This window comes from Carassius auratus, chromosome 12 (assembly GCF_003368295.1).
Source record: "Carassius auratus strain Wakin chromosome 12, ASM336829v1, whole genome shotgun sequence".
NCBI classification, from domain to species: Eukaryota; Metazoa; Chordata; class Actinopteri; order Cypriniformes; family Cyprinidae; genus Carassius; species Carassius auratus.
Genome location: NC_039254.1, coordinates 16,275,682 through 16,290,624, shown reverse-complemented (window position 1 = coordinate 16,290,624; position 14,943 = coordinate 16,275,682). Strand labels below are relative to the sequence as shown.

Sequence of the window (14,943 nt, the reverse complement as noted above, 5' to 3'; positions counted from 1 at the left end):
AACTTTATTGGCTGTTGTGTGTCACACGACTAAATGTTATTTAGGGCTGGGCGATATATGAAAAAAAAATTATATTTTACATTTTTTTATGATATTCGATATACATTATATCTCAATATGTTTGCTTTTGCATTTAAATAATACAAAAAATGGGGGTAGTTTTTAGCTAAGAACACAGGTCTTTCTACTGTCTCTGGTTTAAGTGAAGCTATGTGGAATGAAACTATCTTCCCATTGCCACTAAAAACCCTCTCAAATGGGGAGCTTTTTGCTGAAGCACACACACACACACACACATTCCAGCTCCAGAGGAGCGAGTGTTTGTGTGTGCATGGTTGCCAGATTGCTTAAAATAAGCAAAACACCAGGAAGAAAATGTATTGTTAGGTTACTAACGTAACCCCGGTTTTCTGATAACATGAGTAAGGTATCTCACTATGGGACTGCCTCAGGGCGTGGGCGATCGCAGAAGCACCTATAACACCACGTCTGGCAACAATGGCAGACCAATCGCTGCAGCGATCAGGGAGTCCTGCCTCCCTGTATATAAACCGCAGCTACCTGCCATTTCGTCATTCTCCGCATATCTCTTTTCCGTGCAGGATAGGCAAGGAGGGCAATGTTTGTGAGATACCTCACTCATGCTAGCAGAGAACCAGGGTTACATCAGAAACATAACGTTCTCTTTCTAACATTCGTTCAGTATCTCACTATGGAATACAGACAACTCTGTATTGCGATATGAAAAGCTAGCAGGTCCACTGATTGAACTGCACCAGCGTGATCAAACACTTTTTGGGTACGAACGCTGGGTTAGTTCTAAAAGTGACTTTTTGAACACCCGGACCGAACATCATACATGAGGAGTGAACTGATAAAGCATGAAGTCCACTCACTCTTTTTGCTGTAGTGAGAGCGAGTAACAGAGCCCTCTTTAGAGCTAGTAGCTTCAAGGCAATTTTATCAATGGGCTTTAAAGGGGCTATTGAGAGCGCGTTCAGAACCACGGACAGGTCCCAGGGCGGGACCAGCTGCTTCGACACTGGGTGTAACCGACGTGCACCTCTCATAAATCGACAGACGAGAGGGTGATGGCCGATAGTACCCGAGTTAATACCAACATGACATGCCAACATAGCGGACAGATAAATCTTAACCGTAGAAAAGTTTCTGCCCTTATCTAGAAGGTCCTGTAAAAAAAAAAACAGCACATCCGAAACTGAACACAGGAAAGGAACTATGTTCCTATCTGCGCACCAACCCTCAAACACCCTCCTTTTGAGATTATTTAAAGAGCGCATTGACGCAGCCCTCATGTTCTGAATTGTCTCAATCACTTTCGGAGGTAACCCAGCTGCATTCAGATTTAGCCTGTCACGGGCCTGGCCCAGAGAGCTAGTTTCTGAGGGGAGGGGTGAAATATTTCCCCCTGTGCTTGTGAAAGGAGATCCCTGCGCCGGTAACGGCCATGGCTGGTCGTAGAGCAGTTACACAATCTCTGCATCCCAAAGTCAACCTGGCCAGTATGGTGTGATCAGAATTATTACATGATTTCGTTTCCGAACCCTTCGTAGTGTCGGCTCGATCAGGCTCAATGGAGGGAAATTAGACAACTCTTTGTTTGGTTTATCTTGAAACCTAATCTCTCCAGATGCATCACTAGTGTGTGTGTATTGCTCTCTGCTTGATGCTGAGACGGCGCGCAGATGAGCAGATCGTCCAGATATGATGAAACTCTGACTCCTCCGTTCCTTAATGGTGTCAGAGCCAAAGCCATGCCAAAGGGGATCCTCATATACTCGTATGCTGTGCCCTGATAAGCGAACCTCAGATATTTCCTGTGAGCAGGAAAAATATGCGTGCTGGAGGTCCACTGAGGTGAACCAATCCCCTTGACGAATACTTTGACACAAAGTTCTGAGCGAAAGCATTTTGAATTTGTATTTTCTGAGGTGTTTGTTGAGGACCCGTAAATCTAAAATGGGTCGGAGACCTCCCCCTCGTTTGGGAATCACAAAATAACGGGAGTAGAAGCCCGTCTGGCTTTCCTCCGTTGGAATCACTCCGTTGAAGGAGTTATATTCGTAATTTTGTTTATTTTTTATGATATCTTTTTATATTTATTCCACTCTGTGCCCTCAGCCCTTGGATTGAATGCGACAGAGAAAACTTTATTTGTGATGGGATGCTTACAAACTTTTGTCTTTCCTCCCTCAGAACAAACCTCTTAAGTGGAGGGAGAGACATATCTTGGGGGTGCCAGGGGAACACGGGCCATTTTCACATGGACACTGGACTTTGAACCTCCCATACGAACACTTTGCACACTTAAATTCCCTGCAGGAGGGAGAAAGGAATCATTTTGAAGGAATGGGACAGAGAAACCCTGAGTGCTGTCTCCAAACCCTTCTTGTTGCCAAACTGATGTCTCAGGTTGACCACCTCTTTTTGTTCACCTGAGAGGGGTCCAACCGGTGTTTAGCTTCTGCGGCTGCGAACGATTGTTTAGGTTTCACGAAACCAGGCTTTGACTGAGGCCCCGTGCTTCCAGGCTGTTGTGGTGGAGCAGGACAGGAAGGTTGATAATCCGAATGACCTCCTCTACCTGAAGGCCTGAAATTTGGATGGCTAGGGTGATAAGGACGAGCTGCCGGCTTTCTGGGGAGACAGACCTCGAATGCTTCTCCCTCTTTTTTCTGCAGGTCACATTGCTGATGCATAGCTGTTACCGTCGTGCCGAACATGACCTTTGGATCGTTAGGTGCATCCAAAAACTCCACATTTTCTTTGCTAGAGAGGCCTGACAAACCCAGCCATAGTGATATCTCTCCCACAACCGCCAAGCCCATACTCCGACCGCATCTTTGAACTGCTCCGCAGGACGTGCGCAGGTTTAAATCTGCAATGACGCATATCTCCTCCCAAAACACTGGGTTGGGGGAAGTGGAGTCCAGCTGATGCCCCATCTCCTCTAATAACTCCGCTTGATAGGCTGTAAGGAGGGACGTTGCGTTCAAAGCACGTACGGCCATTGCGGAAGATTTTTAAATCTTTTGAAAAACGCCACACCACCACAACGTGACAACTAGTACGGAGCTGTGCTGCGACAATGAGCTTTTTTTCCTACTTTTTGGTGCGTGGTGAGCGCGCCAAAAACTTGGAAAAATAAATAGAAAAACTCACCTTAACGCATTAGTTATCTTACTCTAAGTGGCAAGTCACTTGACAAACGTTAAGAATCTATTGCGTTTGGGATGTTATCTTGTGGCTCTGTTGATAAACTGTTTAGCAATAATTCCCAAAGTCTGCTGAGGACAGCTTCCGAAATCTTCAAGGGGAAGAGAGTGAGAATGACAAAATGGCAGGTAGCTGCGATTGGTCTGCCATGGTTGGCAGAAGTGGTGTTATAGATGCTTCCTCGATCGGCCACGCCCTGAGGAGGTCCCATAGTGAGATACTGAACAAATGTTAGAAAGAGAACTATGTAACAGTGAAGCTCAAATTTGGGGAATTGAAATCTCATGAGAGTTCGCATAGTAGAGGAGTGTAGAGTAGTCCGCAATAACATGTACCCTTTTTTGAACAATTGGCACGTTCTTTTAGGAAAGTATGCTTGAATTAGAAATATTCGATATTCACGATATTGCCACATTTTACATCTTCATCAAAATTATTATGTTATTATCGCTAATAGTCTATATATCGCCCAGCCCTAATTATGTCATCACACAAGCACCAGTGATGTTTTGAAAACCTTGATTGTCTGGGAATATCAGGTAATTTAATAAGTCTAGCTCAGCGATGTTTAATTGACACTTAGCGAAGAGCTTGATTGACAAGCGATCTGAGCAATCGTAATGCCACCGCTAAATCTGCCATCTTGTCTGACAAACCAATCAGACAGGAGATTACATTACCTACAGTAGACTTAAACTTGAAAATGTGTGTGTATTTATGTCTTTCAGTTGAAATAAAATATCTATTGATGTTCATTCATGTTTATTTTTTGCTTTAAGTAATATGAAAAGATGATTGGTTTACATGTGCCGCTTGAACTGAGAAGTACAGTAATTAAAGAGCCACAAAATGGTATTTGTTGTCTGAATTTATTACAAAATGAGAACATTTGAAAGATGAGACTGTTGGCTCTGCAGTGTATTTTTCACTGTGAGAACAGGATGTGTAGTGTGAGAGCGGCATGGCTTGTTGGGCATAACAACAGTAACTAAGGAGGGTACATTTTTGTGAAGGAAAAATGTTACTTGTGAATTATATAGAATGTTTTTTTCATCCTGATAATAAAGGATGGGACCCACTGTGATAAATGTTGAACTTCCAGTCACCTCACTGGTAGTGTAAGAGTGTTTTCCACTCTTCTTAGAACAGGATGTGAAACTTTAGCAAGATCATGTTAACACATTTTTAGTGCGGCCATGCTGCCGTTTGCACATAAGATTTTAGTCTGGTCAACAAAAAAGAGCAGCCTAAAAAAAAACTGCTTTGCAGGAAGGACCAAAATATCATAAAGACCTACCATTTACCCCAATAGAGACCACAGCAGCATAGTTAATCACTAAAAATCTAGAGTTGTGGTGATGAGTTTTTAATGAACAAAAACATTCATTATTCTTGAGTTTAAATGTTTAAGAATTTTGCATTTATTACAGAATGTAAATGTGCACATATTTATGAGAGATGGGAAGAAAAGGTACCCGAGTGATGATGGGCAGATAATGACTGCAGTGTGCTATAAGCTCTTAGACTTTTAGTTTTCAATGAAGTAATACAGGATTCCAGGCCATGATTGGTGATGTAACATGGAGGGGACACTGCTGGGTCCCCTGAATAGCCCCTCTGTAAAAATGTGTGTGTGTGAGAGAGAAAAGAGAAATAGGAGTTCAAGCTGCTGATTCTGCAGCCCCTATTTCATTGGTTGATAAGTAATTTGGTTAAGTAATCAGCAGCATGCCATCCCCTCTGTGCACCCTACAATCACTTCTTTCTGAATTCATTATAGCTGTAAATTCCTTGGCTATCGACATTTTAGACAGAAATGATGTTTCTGTGTAACATGCTGTTGCACTTTAGCCATCCTTTCAGTGTCATTTAAAAGCAGATTTCAGTTTGATGTACAACAGTCTGATGAAACATGTCTAAAGGACTTTCACATTTCCAAATATATACTTCCAAATATGTACAGTAGGTAGTATATTATTTTCTACACGAAGGCTACCGTCACCTTATTTGGAAATTTCGCTGCCTTCACATGCTTTTGGAAATGTTCTACTTTCCTTTGTTGTATCCAAGTGGTTTGTTGTCAGATAAAAAAGGAATCACAAAGAAGTTAATTCTTGCCTAATTATTGGGAAAAGCCTAAATGTATTGAAGATATTTAGTCAAACATTCTCAAGGTGCGAAAGTTGTCACTGGGGCAAAGAGGGATACTTTTTACTTTATCCATAAAAAAATGAATATATATATACCTTAATGTTACATATTAAGGTATACATGTTAGTACTTAAATTAGTACCTAATAAGAATGGGTACTGCCCCATGGACAGATTTTGTTACTATCTAACAGATTTTCAGTAAAATATAGCGTCCCATATAAACATTACAGGCACTTTTTGTACACATTCACATATGTAGATAGTAAGCTTGTTGACAATTCTGGTAATCTTTGTCAAATAAATGCTATTCTCAGTGTGTAAAATACAAATATTTGCATCAAATTAATATTTATATATGTAAATGTTGTGATGTTGCAGCAAAATGAATAAAAATTAACAGTCAGTAACGCAATTGTTTACTCCTCTGCCATGTTTAAAATTTATGGCCTGGCCAACTCTGAAATTTGATTTTATAAGCTGTAAATAAAGCTTGAGAGGTCGTTCATGTCCAATTTCCAACTAGAAAACTACTATTTATTTATATTATTCTGATTTATGTGAGGCAGCATAAAGTTCAGGCTGACTCAGGAAGGCAAATGGTTTCCTTTACTGCCATGCAAAAAGAGACACTCACAAAGAACCATTAGTCTTTATTGTTCATAATTACAAAGAGAGTATTACATCTTTGCATGTCATAATTCTATATGCAGTAACTGCTATAATGACTGTGTCCTAACTGGTTTTCCTGACCACTCCCCCAAACAGATAGCCCTGCCTTCAAATTGTTTAAATGATTGGCTGTATCTGCTGGCTGGAATTCCCAAGAAAAAAGAGTCAGAGCAACACAGAATTAAATATATATGATCATGGCATAATCTGTTTGCAGTAAATAATGAACTGCTTACAATGCACAAAGGATAGTTATACAAGCCTTCTGAATTATTCTTTTCCTTTTTTTTTTGATAAATCATGTGACCAGAAGTACAACAACTCATGCAAGCTGTGACTTAAACCCGGAAAATGTTACCTATTGCTCATAGTTTTGTCTACACCCTGATTCTAACAAGCGTGTAGTATCTGTGGTAATCTCATGGGCGGTTCACTGCCTGAGAAAGTGTGTGTGTTTACAAAAGACCAGACTGTTGTTCACATTGCTTTGTCTGCACATTGATGCTTAAGGAGAAAAACTCTTAGCTGCTCTCAATCAAAAGCAAGGATTCCCTCAGGGTAGAAAATGAAATTGCAGAGTGTTATAAATAGTCCAGGACATTGCGTTACACATTAACTTATGTCATTCCTGCTTATTTTTGGTGTCTGATCTGGGCACCTTGCTAATGTTTCTAGATGAGTTCTAAATGAAAGTACTAGATGAGCTTGATCATCTAAGTTTTCTGTGTTTTTATTTAGCTCGACTTGGTAATATCCAGGTCATTTAGCTGTAGGATGCCATGCTAAAGATTTGAATAACAAAACTTCTTGTGAATAGAAATCCCTAAAACAGGCTGGAGCATTTTTTTACTTTAGGCTTGTTCCAGGAACTGTATATGCCTGGCCTTTGTCACCCACATCCATCATTAGAAGGAGGAAAAAGAGTTCGATCATGGGTGTGATATCCAAACTGTAGGATCTCTGTGTCTTCTCAACCACAGTCAGGGACAACAGCGTTATTTAAAATTTGCAAAGATTGGATTTCAGATGAGGAAGCTGTTGTCCTGTTTTTCTGACTGCTTGAATGTACAATAGTTGAGTAATTCCCCCTGCATACCCTAAACATATTTCCTGCTTTAAACATCCACAGCTGAAATGTTGCTCAGCTCAACACAGTGACCCTTGTTCTCTGCTCTTTCTCATGCCACCACATCATGCCATTTAAAATACACTTGGTTTTACCTGTCCATCAGCTTTTTAAGGCTTGTATACCCGTGTTGACTTTAACTTGAATCTAAATATATTGTTAAAGTTGGCATGAAATGGTAAGTCACCATATATTGTAATTGCATGTTATTACACTCAGATGTACATTACAATATAGTAATATAGTAAAAACCCTTGCTGCTTATCAAGAATCATGTTTATTTAAATATCCCAGAGAAAGCTGATTAGTTTGTCAAAAATGTATTTTATTTTCCAATTCTACTTTCATAATATGACATAGCATTAACATTAGCACAGTGTCACATTTACAAGTGAAAGAGTGAGACTTGAATCCATTGGGAATTGATTGTAATATGAAAAGTGGGTGTTGCATACCAGAATGGAGCCAGTTTGCTAAAATAATCACTGAATGGCTATTTGGACACATAACTGCCCACGCAGGCTACGATTATTATTACAAAATCATAGGGAAAGGAAAGTTGTTTCAAGTTAATACATTTTGAAGAAAGAGAAAGATTTCTTTAGAATAACATTCACCAATGATTCGTGATCAATAAGACCAGGAACATGTTTAAAAAAATAACTGAAGTCATAGATTTTTTAAAAAGAGTTATAAAAGACCAACTTCTGAGCAATCCTGTATTGTTTATTTACTTTTTTATTTTTTTGGCTGTCAGAGGTGTTACGGTCAAACTGTGTAATTTTGAGGAAGCTGAGGAAATGTACTCAATTCAGTGAGTCGTGTAGGTTCTGTTTCGATGAGGGAAAAGAGGAAGTTAAACAATTCAGACTTGAAAATACTTGGCATGATTTTTATATTTGCAAAGTTACCTGAAATCAAGCCATTAAACACCACTTCTTCTTTCACCCATTGTCTCTTTACATATCTTCACATATTCATATGGTCATACATACCTCCGTCTCTCTCCATCCGTCTGCTCTCTTCATTTGCCCCTCCTCCTTTCACTCTAGCAGAGTAGCGCTTCAAGACAGATATTCATTAGTGGCAACATCGGCTACGGACACCGATGGTGTATATGTTTGTATGAGTGTGTGTGTGTGTGTGAGACTCAGGGTCAGCTTGTTCACCATGATGCTCGCTGTTGGATAACTTAGAGTTTGAATGTTTCTGATCAGCTGTACTGACTGATCTAAACAAAGACATGGTGGATTTCTACGCTAAGATTCGGACCAACCACCGACCTAGAAGCGCAATGCCTCTCTCTCTGAACACACAGGTACGTCCACAACCCATTAAAACTGGGTTTCTGAGCACGGAAATGCTCTTTGTTGTCACTTTGATGTGTAAAAAGTAATACATTGGCTTGACTGTTCAATATGTAACACATATGAGCACATTCAGTGTGACACATTAGTTGGGTTTTGAATGTAAGCGTGCTTCTGTTGTGTTGTTCTCAGTAAGGATGTGGTTTCTTCCGGTTGAGACACTCCCCAGCGTAGATATCTCAAATGCACTTGTTAAACATCATCAGGTTCCAGTGTTTGTCACAGTAAAGTTGCCCAGTTTTGTAAAACTCTTTCAGACAGCAGCTGCAAGACCGTTAGCATCTCTGCAGTTCTGACCAGAAAAAGGAAGTTTTGTTGAATTGTTCGGTCAGAATCGTTCCAAGCTTCTATAATGTGATGAACTGGATAGTACCTGTGTAGTACCTGCTTTATAGGCTTCTCCCTATACATCCACTGCCTCCAGTCTTTTTCCTCTCAGTTAGCCTACTTGTACAATGACTTATACAGGTTGTGTGGCTGTCTCTGTTGGCCAGCGCATTCAGATCATCTAAATTTATCCCACAAAAGGATGGCATACATTTAAGACTGGGGATTTCATCACTCCCTTTGCTTTAAACTGATTTAAAGGGATAGTTCAGCTAAAAAAAATTAAAGTTCTGTCATCATTTACACACCCTCATGTTGTTAGAAATCTTGAAAATGACTTCTGTGGACACGAAAGGTGAAATTTTAAAGAATGTACCGGATTCATCATAGGATGAAAGCTCAATAGTTAATAATGGTTCTTATCAGTGTGGGAAAATGATTATTATTTTTTGTGGAAACTGAGTTTTTTTCAGGTACTTTTATGTTAGAACATAATTTATTTGTTGTAACATTATAAGTGTCTTTACTGTCATCTTATCATTTTATTGCATCCTTGCTGAATTTCTTACTTACCCAGACTTTGGATGGTAGCTAGCTGTATTCATCATTGATAATGTTGAGTTAATTAAATCAGCTTATTAGAATGATTTCTGAAGGATCATGTGACACTCGAGTGACTTGAGTGATGATGCTGAAAATCCAGCTTTGCATCACAGGAATAAATTATGTCTGAAACAAGATTCACATAGAAAACAGTTATTTTCAATTTGAAAAATATTTCATAATATTACAGTTTTTACTGTATTTTTAATCAAATAAATGCAGGATATTTATTTAAAAATCTATAAAACTATTTACCAGTAGTGTGTCACAACAGAGAAGAAAAGATAACTGCAACTTTTAACTTAACTAATAATGAAGACTTACAACACACAAAGCTGTAAAAACTTAGAATATAGGCCATATTGGTAGTTCATATTTTACTTAAACTGCCCAGATCCCCATTCACTTTCATAACATGAAAAATAGTGGCCAGTATTTAAACACTTCTTCTTTCGTATTCCACATAAAAAGAAAGTGATATGGTTTTGCACAGGTATGAGTTATGAGTTTAGGAGAGTAAATGGCATTGTGATCACTCCGTTCTTCTTCAGTGCTTTATATGGTGGGTGTATGTGCAGCTATTGTTTGTGATCAGTATAATAATAAAGGAGTTTCCTGTCAGTTGATGCATTTTGGCACTTGTGGCTGAGAGACAGGCTTGGTCTCCACTAAAGACTGGTAAATATAGACCCAGGATGTGACGTGGTGGCACGCTAGCTTTTATTTCCGTTGTTGTTCTTTCTATTGGCACTCTTGCACTTCTGTACCTTTTTCTGTCTCTCTCTTTCTCACAGACCTTTTTCAGGAGAGGTGTGTCCTCGTACAGGCCTCTCTCGAGGCTAAAGGTGAGCCTAGTACTGCAGTAAACATATAAGCATCCATTCCACTGCCATCTTCACTCTACATGCATGCGCAGGGAGCTTCATGGGTTCTTCCGTATCATGTACTGGGTGGTGAAAACTATTTCGTAATCCTTGTTGAGCACTGGGTGATAAAGGAACCTTAAGAGTAAACTAAGGCCTACTACTCATTTTCAATTAACGGTTAAGTATTTGAACAAACCTCTCACCCTAAGTAGTAAATGTCTTTAAATGCATTGCTGTTGCAACATGCATAAGTATTTGAATGACACCAGAAATTGTGCTATTTGCTGAAAAGAGAATCACATACTACCAGACTTAAAAGTTGTTCTGATCACAACAAACTCACTGAAAAACTTGCGCCTTGTTACATGTCAAATGAAAACAATAAATGTTTTAAAATCAGCTCAAAATATCAAACATGTTTGATATGGATGACTGCTAAAAAATCAGTCTGTGACCATCTTTCAGTCCAAATCTGCAGAATGGCCATGACTTTTGGCAACTAGCATCGACTTCTCCACGCTGTAAATCAGGGGAAAATCTGGGCAATAATCATGTAATGTATTCCAGCCTTAAGAGATCAGAATATCATAGCGACTTAAGCAGTTAGCCAACATCAAAATAAGTGGACTTCTTTACATTGCAGCAAAAGATTATTAGAACACGATTTACAAACTAAAATAAAAAAATTACATTATTACAAAGTGCACATTTTAAAAGTGTATTATGAAATACTCTCTTTAAGATCACTTAAGTGGCCTTTTATTTCATTAACACTCGTATAGTTTTGAATGGGGAAAAATGGAATGCTCTATTGAACAAAGCCCCGCCTTCTGAGCCAAAGAGCCAATCGTTAATCGATAAGGTCAGCGCATTACTACAGAGGCTTCTGAAAAGTCCCAGTTGCTATAGAAACAGTCAGCGCACCGAGACGTGATCTTACGACTGAGCATGTGCACTGTCTACCCTTACGAAAAAAAGGAGTTTATTCAAGTGTGCTATTAGTATACTTCTTTTAAACTAAAAATAGGAACGTATGCTTTTAGTTTACTCTTTATGTACTCCTCAAACATTTAAGTATGCTTGACTTAAACTTACAAAAATTCTATACTCCTAGAATCTGTGTTTTCATTATTGTATTATACGGAAGAGGGCGTATTCTGCACAGAATTTCCAGAAAAACACAAGTGAAGAAGAAAAGAGAAACACCAGATACTAACACGTGTAATCTAACACGATCATCTGACATGAAACAGCATCAAAACTGTAACGTTATGGAATAAAATGTCAACCGATGAAGAGGTAATAATTACAGTCAAGTTTTGGGGTGTTTATCGACTCCATCTACGTTCTGATTGTCATTCTGAATCCAATTCATAGTATTTTTTTCAGCTTTTTGTTCAAAATGTTATTTCTTTATTTTTTTTATTAAACTTACCCACATTAAAGATGCCCTGTTCTTTCTTTGGATGTTTTGTATGTTCAGATATTCATATAACAAAATATATACAAATTCAAAACTAAATAGGGACATAGTAGTATACTTAAGTATGATGTAAAGTTCACTTAAAGAAAACTTATGAGTATGCAGTATAAAACTACTAAACTAGTCGTTTACTGAGACTATACTTCAAAGTGTACAAAGTATTTAGTTAGTAAACTATCAGTAAACATACAAGTTCACTTTTAGTATAATTGCAGTACAAACAAACATGGAGGTAAACTAGTTGTGTGCTCAAAGTTTGCTACTGTTATACTTAAAGTATACTTTTATATACTAGAAAGTAGGGCAATTTATTGCCAAGGAGTGTTGAAACAGGACACTTAAAAGTATACTACTAGAACTCTGATAGTTGTATACTTGCTACATATAGTATACTCAAAAATATACGTGAACTTTACTTAAGTATACTTAGTAAAATAAACATATTTTTTGGTAAGGGTGATCTAGCCCTCAGGGAAAAAGTTTTTAATGCTGTTTGAGCAAAATAAACAACATTTATGATACAGTTGTTGTCAGATTGCACTGGTGATTTCAGATATGATATTTAATCTTATGCTTAGTGTCAAGTTTTGGAGAATTTGATGTTTCCCCATTCAACGAGATAGAAGCTGCACCTGCAAGCCTGAGAGGCGTTTCAAAGATGGCCGCCGACTGACATGACTTGAATTTTTTTCTAAAATTGACTGGTTATATGCAAGAACATTTTCTTAAAAATATGGTTGTACACTAAGTACACTACACATATTCAAATTGATTAAGACCGCTTTTTTCACGAGGATGTGCAGTGGTCCCTGACCATGCCAAGGTGTTGCTATGTGGGTGTGAAGGTGTTCAGAATGGTTTTTAGCCACTGATCTATATATAATGTCCTCTATTATAGATAAATAGATAGATCGATAGATCGATAGATAGAATTAGAACATTCAGCAGTACACTCAAACCACATTGCAAAGACAGAATTTGTTTTTAAAACACATATAAAGATGTCGGCATCAGTCCCTTAACCACTGGTCTAGTAGCTCCTGGATGTCCATCACAGCAGTAGCACTACATACAGCATCACAAACACTGACAGTGAATCACTGTCCATCAGTGTGAGCTTTATCTGCTGGCGTTTTGGCCATCTGTAAACCGGACAAACAAAAGAGATGAAAAAGTTGCACTATCTCTTTGTGGTTTTCTTCTTTACTGTCGACTCTTGCTCTGTTTCCTGAGATCAGCACACACAGGAAGTGCTCTCTTTCTGTAACAAGCACATGAGACTTCAGGCCTAGTCAAATTCACCTTGTTAGATTGAATGAAGTGTGTTTCCAGAGCGCAGTTGACAGTGGTGTGTGTGTTGGGTTAGGCCCAGTGTTCCTTGTGTTAGGGAGTGTTTGGTTTTGATTCTCTTGCTGTGATGTGGAGAGTCCCTCCGAGCGTGCTTCAGTTTGCACAGGAGAGGATTGTGGGAGGAGGGTGTGAAAGCAGATGCTCCATCCACTGTTTGTTTTACTCGTTGTAGAAATGACAAATTGATCTGTTTACATAAGGTCAGTATCATTGTGAAAGGTCATCTGAATCAAGTTACACATGTCTCCAGTCAAAAGCACACCATTTATATCATTATATAATATTATATAATTTGATTTATCTTCATCCTTAGCTTCTGACCAGTTGACATTTAATTTTACTATCCAAAGAAGCTGATATGTATATGTGTGTGTGTGTGTGCATGTATTTAAAAAATATCACATATTTTATCACATAAATTTATGCATTTCTTTCATATTTTAAATCAAATCTAGAAATCGCCTTGAAAAACAGTTATTGCATCTATGGGTGTCTAAATATATCTTTTATAGCATGTATTTTTAGAACTTTGGGTTAATATGTATAAAGATACATCAGTTTATGTGTTTTTAATTTGTATTTTCAATTCAAGTTTAATTTGATTTAGTGATTCATCTATGTGCTATCAACCTTAAAGTAAATATTTTCATTAAAAAGTTATTTGAATAATTTTGATTTAGCTTGGTACAACGACACTCTCAGGTCAATTAGTGTTATCGTTACTTTATTTTTAGTGTTATTTTTGTATCATTCATTTAGCATTATAGTTTTTGTTAATATTTTGAATTAGATTTTATTTGAATATTTTCTGTTATTGTTTTATTGTAGCTTCATTTTTATTAGCTTTTACTTAATTTATCTATATAGCTTTTATAAAGTTTTATTTTATTTTATTTTATAAGCACTTATCTAAATTAAAGTGGGAATTTTTGCTTTGGTTACTAGCATTTTTTATTTTATTTTATTTATTTTCATTTTTAAATTTTATTAACATTATTTAATTATTTAAACAACGCTGTCTTTGTAAAATTGCACACAAATAAATGTCTTACACTAAAAAACTTGATGGCTCTTCATACATGAAAATATAACTTCCTTAGTATTTTAAAAAAGAGAGCATCATATTTGAGTGTCTTTTGCATCAAGTCTGGCTTGTTGAAGTGTATGCATTGATTGGTGTGATTTTTGTCCATCAGGTAGAGGATGACAGCGCTCTCACAGCGGTGTATGTAAACCTCCCCCGGGTGCGACAGAATAGCCTTGACCCCTCCAGTACCATCGCCTCTCCATCACAGGAGTTCCCGGACCCTCCTGATACCCTTCTGTTAGATTCTGCGGGATGGCAGATCCATACTGACGACCAGAGCGGGCAAGAGTACTACTACCACCCCTCTACGGGCCGCAGCACCTGGGAGTATCCTCTCAGTAACTCCATGGAGTCTTCAGAGGAGACAGAGGAGCCCCGTTCTCCTCCCTCGTTCCCCCAGTCTCCCATCAGCCCGCCCCTAGTCCCTTCTCCTCAGAGGTGGAGCTCGGACTGGGAGAAGGTGCTGGATGAGAACAGTGGCAGGCATTACTTCTTCAACCCTGTGTCGGGTGAGAGTTCATGGGATCCCCCGGAGGACATCACCTCACCAGGGGAGTTTCTGGAAGATTGCCCGGTACGGAGGTTTTATGTTAATATTTAATTACCTTAATTACTCAGATTTGACGTCATGTTTGATTTTACATGGATGAAAACGAAACTGTGCGGGTTTGAAAG

General features: G+C 38.3%; 1 protein-coding gene across 1 annotated transcript in view; it reads left to right on the top strand.

Annotated features, from left to right (window-relative positions):
* Positions 1-14,943, top strand: part of LOC113111973 (rho GTPase-activating protein 27-like) — a 34,599-nt gene that overhangs the window by 10,561 nt on the left and 9,095 nt on the right. Inside the window, exon 3 of the mRNA XM_026277271.1 lies at positions 14,378-14,842. Coding sequence (XP_026133056.1) covers positions 14,378-14,842 — 465 coding nt within the window. The remainder of the gene's footprint in view (positions 1-14,377; positions 14,843-14,943) is intronic.